The following is a 14,282-nucleotide window of genomic DNA, read 5'->3' as shown; positions in this document are numbered from 1 at the left end:
TACATTTTAACCCTCTCAAGGCAGGCGTTGCAGATTTGCAACAGTTAAAAGCTAACAACCTGATTACCCCACATACATATTTTATGAGTTTTTTTTACTCAGAAGTACCACTGCAGGTATTCTTTTGTGCATTAGCAACAAAAACTTAATTTGAGCCTGAGAGGGTTAAAGATTTTACATGACACGAGAAATCAATATGCCATTGTTTATTTCTTCTGCAGACCATTACAGTAAAAATAGTCTCAACACCCTGTGAGTAAGCCTTCTCTGTAAGCAGAGAAACATGCAAGTGCATAAGGTACTCCAAGAAAACATCAGAATGAAAAAAGGATTTATTTTCACATGAAACAGCACACTGATATACCACAAATCATATGGCACTGAAGTTCATTTCAACGTAACATTCAAACCTCATTGTTTTCATGCACAAATAACCTGTAATTTCAGATCAGAGGTCATTTTATTTCGCCACAGAGCATCTTATTATGCCTAGCATATCAGGATCCAATACACCATGAATGCTGACCTTTAATAACTTAGCAACTTGACTTAGAGCATAACACAGCATTCCACTAGCTATCATTTATTATCGATTAAACAGCACACGTAGCGTCATTGTTTCATAATCCACTAGTACAGTACAGATCTCTAATTTTTCAGCTTGACTCCCAGACACAGAGCTAACTCGTTCCTTTGGATCTTTCCATCCTTGTTGACATCGCAGTGACGCAGCAGAACGGCTCGCAGCTTGTCCAGCTCAGGACCCGTGATATTAGGCTGGAGAGGAGAAAAGTACAAATTCATCTCTTTTTTTTTTTTTTTTTTTTTTTTTTTTTCTAAAAGAAAAGTACAAATTCATCTCTAACTAATGTGGCGACTTTCCCTTCTTTGTATTCAGTTTCTGCAATATTAGAGCCATACAGGCATTTATTTATATTATAGATTAATATCTGTGTAACTAAAGAAAACGGGTAGAAAACAGGAGTTTTGTTTTTGTTTACAGCAACGTGTCATTAGTGTGTGTGCATGAGCATGATCAGTTTTTGTATTCAGGAAGTAGGGAGTCTGATAAATCTGTTTCATATAGATAACACAACATTACACACTCGCCATAACATGTAATCTAGGTCACACACAAAACAGTGAAGCTGTATAGGAACAACTCTCATTTCTGCTGTTGAAGGGAGAGAGATGGTACAACAGGGAGAGCAATGACTGATGATTAATCTTGTTTACATATGATGATGAATGATTTCGCCACCAGCAATTACTGAGCAGATACATTCTCTGGCCACTTTGTTAGGCACACCTGTTTCATTTGCTTTAATGTGCACAAACTGGCCAAAATGAAACAGGTTGTAAAACACTGCCTCGTCTGGTGACTTGAAAACATGAAGCCATCAGGCAGATGGTTCACACTGTTGGTGGTGGTGTAATAGTGTAATTTTCTTGGCACATTTTGGGCCCCTTAGTACCAATTGAGCATCACTGCTGACCATGCCCATCCTTTTATATCATCTCAAACTGCTTTCTTGAACGTGGAAAATGAGTCCACTGCACTCAAATGCCTTCCACAGTCACCAGATCTTGATCCAATAGACCACCGCTGAGATGTGGAAGAACAGAGGGGGGTATAGTCTTCAGTAGGACGATGTTTTGTAAGCTAATGTCAGCATTTTCAGCTAAGTACTACTCTGACTGGCACAACCATTACATTAAGTGGACCAAAGAACAGACTCTTACCCTGACAAGGCCCATCATATCCTTGACAAAGCCATCGACCTCAGGACCCTCAAGTGCTCCTGTCTTACTCTGAACAAGAAAAAAGAAAAGAAGTTGTAGGAAAGTAGAGAGGCAAAAACAAAGGCGCTTATTATCCTTTGTAACTTACTTCCCACTCACATTAGTCAGGCAGTCAGCTTTTTCCTTTTTTCCTTCTTTCTTTTGTTTGCTAGTTAGGGGTGAGGGTTGTCCCACAATTGTTATGTACAAAGGAAAAGGAAACTCATCGGAGGATGAATGAAATTAATTGCAGGCGTCGGTGAAACGACTCATAGAAAAAAAGTTTAAAAATCAGATCTTAGGGAATCACGTCACTGTCTTTTATTCTGTGCTAAAAACTACTCATATAAATACTTAAATGTTTATAGAATAGAACTGGGTTTTACCAAGAGACCAGCTCTTAGCTCTTTAACCTTCTGCCTATGTTAAAATATTAGCTAACTAACTTGTTCCCATCTTTCTACTCTATTATATGTTAAGTACTTAAACTACTTTATTCTTTAATATCCTGAAAACTGCAGAACAATTGTCAGTAAGCTGATTTGATCATGTATCCAAGTACAGAAAAAAAGGGTTCATTCAGATCATTTCCTCAGGTGTAACTTGACAACTGCATGCAGATTACTTTAGGGAATATGTGGGCTTATTGGAGGGTTCTCAGGGTGCAGTAGGTGTTTGATTAATCAGAATGACAGCGTTAACTCATCATCCCAGAGTGTGATTTGACTACATAATGGATTATTTACATCATCATCTAGATTACAGATGTACCGAGCCCACCGCAGCACAGTATGCAAATCTGTGAGTGCTATTAATTGGCACAGGAAGACAATAGTGCTGATGATATCTGTCCTAGGGTCAGTCCTACTGATAAGAGATTCAATAACAAGTTGAAAAGAGACTGCTGAACCCATGTTTTATGCTACAATCTGATCGACACACTACATGGAAATTGGCAACTGCAGGCACAGAAAATAATATATTATACAGCCGTCCACTGCCGGCAGCTTTATCACCACAGGGTGCTTTGCTCATGATTTCTGCTGAAATTATTATTATTTTTTGTACTTGCTACAGCAAAAAATATCTGCTTTGTTTTAACAAAGAAAACCTGAATCCAAACATCCAATATTATTTGACCCCTAGGTTTGCATTTGGCAAGCCAAATAGTGTTTGTCTACATAGATGCAGATTTTATTTTAATATTCAGTCAGTTTAACACTGAGCCAGACAGCAGCCTTTCTCCCTTTAGTCTCTAGCTTGTTGAACAAGCAACCAAAGAAATATTTGTTAGAGATGGACAGTTAATAAACCTGCACATAGCTGCACATTGTGTGGCATGTAAAAATACCTGCAGAGTAATACCTAATTTGGTTTACTCCTACTAAATATCCCCTGTATTTTGTGCCTCCTTGCTTATGTCTTCAGTTACGTGTTGTCTTCCACTGAGATCGATCATGTGATTCATCACAACTATCTGCTACGACTTGCCGTAACAATTAACAGTACACTGAGAAGTTGGAATACAGTGCAGATGCAACATTTTAGAGGTGCAACAAATGTAGTGATCATGTGTCACTTGTTCCACACGATGTCTTACCACAATATTCCCATATTTTCTTTCAGAATGTGCTGATGAATAACGTGGAAAACATGTCTGGAAATGATTGTCTTTCATCCACTCACTGTATTATTGTACTTACAACATCATAGTGGTTAAAGATCTTCTCAAAGTCTCTCTTTCTCTCGTCTTTACTGCAGGCCTTGGATGAACAAGGGACGAGACGGGAGGAGGGAAAAAGGTTAAACAAGAATTTGATTTAATCATAGATTTTAATCTGTTGTTGATCCAGTTACAAAACTTATGAAAGAGCAACATAAAGAAGAAACTTACATCCATTCGGAACTGGAGAAGGAAATTTTCTTCTAAAGCTAAGATCCTTACGGGAAAAACATGGAAAATACAGGAAAATAGTTTGTATCACCAGCTTTGAAATAATCTTATGAATAGTTTCATTCATTCTTACAGAATAACTAAACAAACGGACATTCTGTGTATCCGGTAAGAGACAGTGGAATTCATTCTGAGACATGTAGCGTCTTGAGCTGTTATCACTGAGCAAGAATCTTTGAGCCGTACCTCGCCAGATCGTTCAGATCCAAACGTCCGTCCTTGTTTTTGTCAAAGATTTTCATCTGCAAGAAAACAGGATGTGTTAAGAAGCATGAAAAACATAACCCTCAGTGAACGTCTGTCTTATTTCTTTGTTTTTCTGCCTTTTTTCTTAAAACCACCTGCGACTCTAGAGCCACTCATCAATCTGTATGCCTCTATGGGAGAATGAATCTCTTGTAAAATGAAAAGTATAAAGGAGAAGGAATAGGCTGTCTGACACTTGAGGCTGGTAGAAAAGTAACTGGGGAAGAAGAATTTGTATTTGATATTGCTCGATTTTGATCCTTTTGTCATTTGATAGCCGCAAAAGCAAAGAAAATACCAACAAAATGACATCACAAGAATCGCAAAAATCTCTAATAAAAACTAAATAAAAACAAGTAATGTTTTGGGGACAACCAATACAAGTCAACATTACAGGAAACTCACAACTCCTTTACCAGCTTTACACAGCCACACAGGAAATGCAACAGGCGATCCGGCTAACAGTTAAGTCAATGAAGGGGCCGATGAGTCCAGCTTCACACTGAATCAACAGCATAAACTGTCAGCAAGGACTAATCGCACTTAATTCAAGAGTTGGATTTACTACCATTGCATCAGTGTAGTCCTCCAGCTTGTCCGGTGTCACTTCCTTGTGCTGCAGCTCGAACAAGTCTTTCAGGAAAGCCTGTCGGTTTATCAAATAATCAAACAGCAAAACAGTCAGTTCTAGGAGTTCTAGTTTACAAATTCTGCAAAAAAACAAAACAAAACCAAAACCAAAATAGCGCTTTATTTATGCACGGTATGAAAAAAAAGTAAAGACATTCACAGCATTGATATGCATTTAAAGCACCGTATATCTCTAAATCAAACAGCCATTACTAGATCACACCAAAAACAACGAATCTCTATTCTGAAGAAAAAGATTGCATCTTGGTATGTGGAAGAACAGGAAACAGTCGGTGAGGAAAAGACACATTAAATGCTTCTGCTTCACAAGGAGTTTATTTTTGTTACCTTCAGCTCCTGAGCCGATATGTAGCCACTGCAGTCAACATCATACTTCCTCCATATCTAAACAGGCAAATCAGCAAAGTATCACATGTGATGTGCCGCGATTATTGAGACTATCTGAATACTGTAAAATCACAGTAATTCATATCATTGTGTTTTTACAGGATATTAACTAAAGAGAATTGCAGTTTGCTGGTGAAATTCCCTGGAAGTGCAGTGCAGATTTACTTTAGATAGATTACCATAGATTTATTGCCAAAAGTACTCACTTCTCTGCCTTCACATGCAAACACATTTGTGTGACATCTCATCCTTTATCCATAGGATTTAATATGATGTCAGACCACCCTTTTCAGCTATAGCGGCTTCAAATCTTCTAGGACGGCTTTCCCACAAGGTTTAGGAGTGTGTTTATGGGAATTAGTGAAGATTCTTCCAGAAACACACATGTGAGTTCAGACGCTGATGTTGGACCAGACCGCTCTAATTCATCCCAAATCGGTTGAGGTCAGGACTCTGTGCAGGCAAATGAAGTTCTCCCACACCAAACGTGCTCATTCCGTGTCTTTCTGGACCTTACTTTGTGCGCTGGTGCGCAGTCATGTTGGAACAGGAAGGGGCCATCCCCAAACTGTTCCCACAAAGTTGGGAGCATGACATTTTCCAAAATGTCTTGGTATGCTGAAGCACAGAGCGTTCTGGAACTAAGAGACCGAGTCCAACTCCCCAAAAAACAACCCCACACCATAATCCCATCTCCACTAAACTTTATACTTGGCACAGTCCAGCAGACAAGTACTGTTCTCTGGGCAACCATCAAACCTAGCCATCGGATTGCCAGAGGGAGAAGAGGATGAGAGAACACGTCTCCACTGCAGCTGACACTTTACATGCACTTGGTGATGTAAGGTGTGGATGCAGGTGCTCGGCTATGGAAACCCATGCCATGAAGCTCTTTCTGCTCTTTGTTCTTGTACTAATCTGAAGGTCATATGAAGTTTGGAGGTCAGTAGCAACTGACTCTGCAGAAAGTTGCAGAACATGCACCTCAGCATCCACTAAATTGCTGCGCTTTAATTTTACATGGCCTACTACTCTGTGGATGAAATGCTGACACTCCCAATCGCTTCCACCTTTTTTTTAATACCACTAACTAGGAAATTTTACTTGTAGCACAGGTGGCATCCTATCACGGTACCACCCTGGAATTCCCTTTGTGGAAGAGCGACCCATTCTTTGTTTGTTAATTTTACCCCTGTGAGCACAGAATTGAAGTGGAACACCTGAACTCAGTGATTTCGATGGGTGAGTAATTTGGGTAATATATTCAGCAAAACCTGAAGGTTTGAAGAACCACAATGGGCTCTCACCACACTGTAAAGCATTTCAAACAACAATCAGTAGCTGCAAGTGTAGCTCTCACATGCGACTCGTTGAATCTGACCTGCCATGAAGATTTTTTAGTCAACTTAATCGAATAAAAGAACACCTGAGCCCATTCATACTCTTCCAACGTGCAAAAAAAGGACGATGATGTCCAGTGACATAATGTATCATTTGAGGATATAAAAAACAGTCCACTAATCTAATCAGATCTTTAATGGTGTGTTCTCCATATGCAAGCCTCAAAGCCTGGGTCATCAAGATACCACTGGGGTTTGAGAGGTTTTAATACTACTGGCATTACTTTTAGTTGTTAAAATTGTTGATGGGCGATGCTTAGGCCATGCCATGCACTGCTCTCGTGTGTTATTTTTGACCTTACCGTCATGAATTCAACAGTGTTGTCCAGAGGATTTTCTCTGCGGAAAACTAAAAGGAAGTTTTCATCCTCAGGCAGGATCATGTGGGCCAGCTGGAAAATAAAAACAGACACAAAAATCTGAGTAAAGACAATGATGATGCTCCTTTTCATCTTAATTCTCGACTAAAGTTTCCATATTGGGAGACAACACACGGGGATGATTTAATTTAGGTGTGGTCCTGCACTAGCCCATCCTGGCTCCTCTCCAGTTCATGATGCTTTACTCTTGTCTGTCCTTCTAACCAACATCAGGCCTCCATTAGCAGATTAAACCATCTTCGATCATCATTCCTACTAAAACACGAGATAATACTGGCGCATTCAGGTCACAAATCCTGATGAGACCTATAGTAAAACAAAATTGTTTACTGCACAAAATATGTGGCTTTTAAAGAGCTGATTGCTTAAACAAGTGTTGCTTAATGGTTTTTTCTTAGCTCGCTTTAATGCCGTGAAACAAAAGTCACAGATGCAAAACAGACCTCTGTAAGTTTTCTTTTTGCCAGTGAGGCATGTGGTCGCAACATAACAGTTGCACACACCAAAGAATTCATGCCATGATGTATATCTGGCACACAACAGTTTGTTTGCTAAGTGCACTTAAACAGATCACTCATGTATAGAAACAGCAACTGCAGCAGAGACAGGATATTGTGGCTTTCTGGGTTTTTGACTTCCTACTAATAATGTATGTGAGGATGTCTCAAGCGTGCAGGGTGGGGAGATGGCATCATGACCCAAAAAGTGGTTGATTCAGACACATTTATCTTCAAGTGTGTAGCAATTCCTGGTACAAACCCAGATGAGATGCTACATCTATAAATGATATGACTTAAATAAGTATTTCAACTTATACCACTATGATGCAAATAAAATGCTCAATATATGTCCTAGCACACATTTACATGTAGTGAATTTTTATGTGTTGAGACTGAACATTAGCTACACTTTGTTAAAAACGATAACTGCAGTCTTTATGAATGTGTGTGTGGAGCATCGCAGCTAAAGCTCTGTCACCTTGAATCTTGCACACACACCTGGAGGACTCTCTATGACAAGTATGACAAGAGAAGTGTTTGAACAGAGGTGTTAGTTTACTACATACTCTGTTTAGAGACTGGACTTGTCTCAGAGACTGAACTTGTCTCTGAACTAGTTCAGTTTCTGAGCTAGTACCACAGAGCATTGTACACATTATCCTACTGGAAGCAGCCATTAGAAGGTGGGCACACACTGGTGGAAGTAAAGTCTTCAGGTAGCCTGTAGTGTTCAGTTAGTGCGAACTTGTGCCAACAATGGTGTAATACCGTATATGAATCAGAATGGTTCCATGCTTTCTTTCCATTCACCTCAAATTCTGGCCTACCATGTATATATTGCAGCAGAAATTGAGACTCATCATATCAGGCAGCATCCAGTCTTCTGCTGCTGTAGCCTGTCTACTTCAAGATTCACCATCTGTTTGTAATGAGTGGATATTTAATTTACTGTTGCCTTCTTATCAGCTCCAAGAGTTCTGGCCATTCTCTGACCTCTCACGTCAGCAAAGCACCATAGTACTGGCACTCTCTGAATATTTTGTCTTATTCAGAACATTCTTTGAAAACTCTAGAGATGGCTGTGTGTGAAAATCCCAGTAGATCAGCCGTTTCTGAAATACCCGGAGCTGCTCGTCTGGCACCAAAAAACACACCATGTTCATTTAAATCACCGTTGGTCCCCAGCTCTGAAGGTCAGTTTGACCTTCAGCAGGTCATCTTGACCTTGTTGAATTTGATTGCTACCACAGGTTTGGCTTATTAGAAATTTGCTTGATTTAACAGGTGTACTTGTAAGCGGCCAGGGACTGCATGTGACAACTGAAACTACGATTGCCTTTCCATTTGTTTGGACAAGAGCTTGAATCACCTGCTAAATTAGCACAACAATCCTAATAGCTTACATAAAAATGATTATAGTGACATCCACACAAACAGAGTTGGCACAAAAGGATGATTGTTACCAGACTGGAAATTTTTATAAGCAATTACTGACATAAAACCTGAGTTATGGTTTTGAAACTGTGTCGGGAAATTCAGATGGGCAGAACATGAAGCTACAAAGAATACTCTGTCCCTGCCTCGGTCACAGTAAATCTTCAACGGGGCACTTAGGGAAGATATGTATTGATTTTTATTTTCAGCTTTCTGAGTAAATGCCTAAGCTTTTGTGTCTGTGGTTGCTGCACACATGGGAATGGTCTAATGAATGGCTGAAAGTTTCTGTGTTAGAAGGAAACATAATTCATTTCATTGCTCTGATGAAGCACTGTGGCTACTGCTTAGCTGGGAGGTGCATCAATTACCCAGAGTGGAGCTCGGGAGAGCAGCGACATATAAATATGTCTGTAAAATTCAGGGGAACAGCTGCTGCATGTTAACTCGTCAGTCACATTTGATTTAAGGAAATAAATGGAATAAATCAGAAAGTCCTGTAAGAATTAACCCTGGTTAAACCCAAAAAAATGATGTCGATGTTTGAAGAATTAAAATAAATCAGTGGGCCTTTCACAATGCCAGTATATTGTTTACACTGCATAATGTAAGCATCAAAAGAACAAAAGAGTACAGTTTATACATTGTATATAGAGCAAACTGATATTTATTATATGGACTGTTACTCTTTAAATTAGGATTTTCGTGCTATTCTCCTCTGGCTGTCTTTTCGCTGCAAGGATAACTTTGGATAAGCCCCATTAGTCCGAATAATTTCAGTTCTTCTTAGATAACATACAGACTGAGCTACTGTCATACATAGATGAGGTAAATAAAAGAAGAAAAGGACATGCAGCCAAAGAAGTGATAGGAGGACTTGAATAGACAAAGTGTATAGAAAACAGGAAGTTAGCCCAAGAAACTAAACAAGTTATCAGAGAGTGACTTCGTAGTGTCATGCTGGATGTTTGTGCACACCAAAGTCTAGAATTGTACAGCTTAAATTTTCACATTTTGCTGAAAGCTTTGGTATTAAAGAAAAAAAGGAGAATTCATGTGTGTTATGAGACATAACCGGCTGTACCTCCTGAATCTGTAGTTTCCCGTCGGCAGTGACATCATAGGCAGACATAAACCTTTTCTTCAAATTCTGGACATCTTCTTCAGTGACTTTGTCCTGTACAGATTAAAACAAAACATTGATTCTCTATCCAAACTCAACCATTACAAAACCAGTACACGGTTTAACTGAAAGGCAGCTACAGTGTGGAATAAACAACGGTTCTAAATGTACACAGTAATAAAAAATAATATATAAGATAAATCCAGTTATGCTATTACATACAGGTTGCTTACTATATATTTGAGAATCTTAAGAATCAAAGATATTGAACATAATACTTCAATGGGTGAGTCACACTTATTTTAAGCAGTGTCACCATGGATACTTATTTAATCTAAGACTTTTTTTTCTCTCAAGGTCTGCTTTCTCTACCCCAGGCTAACTGATCCACAGCTTAACCCACAGTTCACTTACTTGGCCTTCCTTTTCACATTCCCATTCTCACTACTCACTACATTATCACTGCAGGAGATCACCTGCCTACATCTACCCTCTACTATTCTCCTGTCACTCTGCATGCCCCCCTTCACAACATCTATGAACCTCCTCTGAGGTCTTCCTCTTTCCCACCTGCCTAGCAGCTCCACCTCAAACCCCCTCTGTCCAATATATCAGCTATCCCTCCTCCTCAAATGTTCCATACAGCTCAAACTTGCTTCTCTAACTTTGTCTCCAAAATGTAGAACCTGAGCTGTCTATCTGATGTTTTCATTTCTAATCCCGTCCAGGTCTTTCCTAGTGAAAATCTCAGCTTCCTCAGCTCTGCCACCTCCAGCTCAGCCTCCTCTCTCTTTGTTAGTGCTAGCATCTCCCAACCATACATCACAGCAGGTTTCACTACTATCTTGTAAACATTCCCTTGATCTCTTGCTGCTCCTTCTGTTGCAAATCATCCCCCACACTCCTCTCCGCTCACTCCACCCTACCTGCACTCGTTTCTTTACTTCTCTCTAGTGTATTTAAACTACTCTACGTTGAATACCTCAACTCCTTGCAGCTTTACTTTTCCACACCTCTCTCTCATTCACATATTCTGTCTTACTTCAAATTTCATTCCTCTATTATCCAGGGCATACCCCCACCTCTGCAGGGCCTTTCTACATGCTCCGTATTCGAACTACAGGTCACAATGTTGTCTGGGAACATCATCGCTTTCTAAGTCTACTGCTTTGATCTCCACTGCCAGCCTGTCTATCACCATGCCAACAAAAACGGGCTCAGAGCCGACTGATCCATCCACTGGAAACCATCCTTGGGACCTGTGCGAGCTCGTTGTAATTACTGCCAGACCAACCTGTTGACTCAAGTCAAAGAGCAGTCCTGAGAGAGCTGACAACTTTTAGGACAAAATGAGATCTTTTTCAGTTCATTTATCAGTCATTCGGTTTATATAGTACCCGAACAACAATCCAGAGCCTTGTGACTGGAGTGACTGGAGCTCATTAGGCGAGTAGGTCTTCTACTCAGTGGAATTTGGTGGTTCGATCCCTGGCTGGTTGCCAAAGTATCCTTGGCCAAGATACTCAACCCACAAATTACTCTTCGATGTATTCATTGGAATATCTAATTGTTAGATGGAAAGCACTTAGATAGAAAAAAGTACTAGTATGAATGGGTGTGAATGAGGCATATTGTGTAAAGTGCTTTGAGTCTTCACCTAGAATAGAACAACACTGATCCATTGAGATTCCCAGTGGACAGACTGTGCTGGGTCTTTTTATTTTCCACTACCATCTCAATTATGTGCTTTTATCTGATGGATTCTTAACTTGCTATTTGATGCACAACACTGTATTAAAGTTGCATTCAAGAATAAAGAAAACACTTTCTAATAGACTGTAAACAAAATTAAATAGACCATAAAAAGAAAGAAAAAGCAGTGCAGAGTTAGTTTGTTGCTTGCTTATATCAGCTTCTTTCATTTCCTCTGCAGACCAGTTTCTTTCTCTGCCAGATGTCAGATAAGTGTGAATCAACTGAAGGCGATAATTTTGAGCCACTGAAGTTCTTTTAAAGTATATTTAGCAGCTCATCTTTCAGTTCTTTTTTAACCATGAACCACTCTGTAACTGTAACTATAGAAACCTGTGGATCTAAGGAGCTGAAGTCTGACTCTCTGCTTCATCCAATGCAGTGTACACAGTCTGCAGACTACAAGGTGACAGCCCTTCTCATTGCAGAAAGAATATTGCTCTTGAGCATTAGCCTTGTATCACTCACTCTGTTGCTAAGTAAAGATTTTAAAGCAAACAACTTAATTTGAAAAACATGTTTTTCTAGACTAGCACAATACTAACTTGAGCATTGTTTAGATTTTACTGCCACATTAGACTTGCAATGTATCACATAAAACCTGAGTATGCAACTTGTGAGCAATTCTTGTACAATATTTTGCACCACATGCTTAATTATGTGGTATGATGCACTCCAGGAAACAAAAGAACAAACCAAAGAGCACTGTGTGGCTGATGCTGCCCAATAGTTCAAAAGCAATGAATAGAAAAAAACAGAATGACTGTCAAGTGCTTTTGTAGCACAAAAACAAACACACCAAACACTATATCACCTTGGGGGGGCATTATAGATGGAAAGCAAACATCAGAAAGACAAAAAGGACATGTGGTTGGTGGTCTGTTTGTCCTAGTACTACATAATTAGTATCCAAGGGAGTTCCACTGATAAACACACATGCAAACATGAACGTGTGCTAATAGATGTGTGCTCGTCTCAGTGTCCATTAGGAAAGAGCTGGCTCAGTCTTTTTTTCAAGACAACGGTACTATAACTTTCCTCAGTAAACACGATGTGTCATTAGTGCACAAAACACACAGAAATGGCCAGTTTCTAATCACGTCAAGTGCTTTTCCTGACAGTGCCCAGAGCTCTTTAATTGAGTTGTGCCTAACATCCTTAAGTCACCCCACCCATTTTAGATAGCTCCATAGATGTTCAGCTGCCCACACGGCAGAAAATGCTGTGAATTCTGTGTCTGAATTAAAATTGGGATTACCCAATTCACGCTTTTCTTTTCATAAACTGCCTCCAGTGAATTCATGAGACCAAGAAGAAGAAAATACCTCCTACTGTGCAGCAATTTGTAAATTTTGTGGCAACAGAAATAGAAAAGCATTAGACTAAACAATCTATAAAATGCAGGCCTTCATGCAAATTTCTACACCACTACTTCTACTGATACTATATAGAGATAAAATCATACTACATGCACACAGAGTGTCTGGATCAGATGTTACGATGCTATAATTTTCAGCATTGTGCTTGATCAGCTGCCCTTGACTGCATTTAACAGCTGTCATCGCAATAATTCATCCAGAGGCGACTTACCTGTGGACGCAGTCTTTTCATCATGTGACGGAAAAAGTCATCAAGCTCTTTGCCCTCAATGTAGCCATTATCTGTCCAATTATAAAAAAGAAAATCCCGATGTCATTAACAATTAAACAAAGTTGGATTTTCTTTCAAATAAATAAATAAATACCTAGTGGAGAAGTAGCTCTACCATAAACAAGCTGAGTTCATATTTTTAGGTGTCTTGTGCAACTTTGCACTACTGCTTAGTATTCAACACCCTCTGTTTTATCTAATCTTTTCAGATGTGATTAATACAAAGTTCCTACAGGAAATGAACAACTCACTCATTCTCTTCTTCTTCTTTTTTTTTTTTAAATGTGATTATATGTAGCATACTAATATTTCAACTTCATGAGAGGTCACCTTTCTTAAATGTCTAGCAATGACAAAAAAAAAATAATTCTAGGTACTCCACTCTGTTTTATGTTTTATTATAAGAACAATAAGAAGACATGAGTGAATGTCCTTACCATCTGCATCAAAGTGTTGCCATATCTCCAGGAAACCAGCTGCGTCCAGGTCCTCAAAGGCAGAGTCCATGTTTATTAAGGAAAAGCAGGCTGTGAACTTTACACATACAGAAAGAACGACGTCTGAGGTGACAAACTGTTTTTACACTGTAGCCTGCTTGGTTGACATATGCTTTTTGTGACTAAGCGAAAAACCACTCCTCCTTCCTCTGTGTATGTGTGTGTAGGGAGAGAGAGAAACACACAGTTCACACAGAAGGAACAGCACTACTGTATTTGCCATCTGGTGGTTGTTTAGCTACACTGCAAAGCAGATCTTCAACTGGAACAACAGATACACACAACGTGACAAATGTTATAGCCTGTAAAATTATTTTAATCAGTATTAAGTGCATGAAGAAATGCCCATCATCAGACTTAGTGGAACATATTTAACCGTGTCCAAACAGAACAAGTGATGTATTAATGACAGAAGGAAACAACCAAACAACAAAAACACATTGAAGTGCATTAACAATCAAAGTAAACCTAAAGTGATTACGTTTAATAAATAATTACGTACAAAGAATTCATTTCTACATTTATA

At 39.3% G+C, this 14,282-nt stretch overlaps 1 protein-coding gene across 1 annotated transcript; it reads right to left on the bottom strand.

Moving 5' to 3' along the window:
* Positions 1–314: 314 nt before the first annotated feature.
* Positions 315–13,877, bottom strand: LOC102197046 (secretagogin-like). The gene is made up of 11 exons (XM_005744410.1): positions 13,697–13,877; positions 13,200–13,270; positions 9,819–9,911; positions 6,723–6,812; positions 4,961–5,017; positions 4,551–4,628; positions 3,923–3,978; positions 3,677–3,722; positions 3,486–3,545; positions 1,744–1,812; positions 315–777 (listed from the first exon to the last, which is right to left on the bottom strand). Exons 1-11 carry the CDS (start codon positions 13,764–13,766, stop codon positions 649–651), a joined length of 819 nt encoding a protein of 272 aa, XP_005744467.1. The 5' UTR covers positions 13,767–13,877; the 3' UTR covers positions 315–648.
* Between the last annotated feature and the right edge of the window lie 405 nt (positions 13,878–14,282).

This window comes from Pundamilia nyererei, unplaced genomic scaffold (assembly GCF_000239375.1).
Source record: "Pundamilia nyererei isolate P.nyererei 1_Seehausen unplaced genomic scaffold, PunNye1.0 scaffold00144, whole genome shotgun sequence".
Lineage (NCBI taxonomy): Eukaryota > Metazoa > Chordata > Actinopteri > Cichliformes > Cichlidae > Pundamilia > Pundamilia nyererei.
This window is presented reverse-complemented; position numbering and strand designations above follow the sequence as displayed.

Bases quoted from the DNA above. Each gene is read 5' to 3' on its own strand.
- LOC102197046 (XM_005744410.1), bottom strand. From the start codon at position 13,766: ATGGACTCTGCCTTTGAGGACCTGGACGCAGCTGGTTTCCTGGAGATA. The intron at 3,723-3,922 runs GTACGGCTCAAA...TTTTCCCGTAAG, and splicing joins GATCTGAACGATCTGGCGAG to GATCTTAGCTTTAGAAGAAA. The intron at 1,813-3,485 runs GTAAGTACAATA...TTTCTTGTTCAG, and splicing joins TCTTTAACCACTATGATGTT to AGTAAGACAGGAGCACTTGA.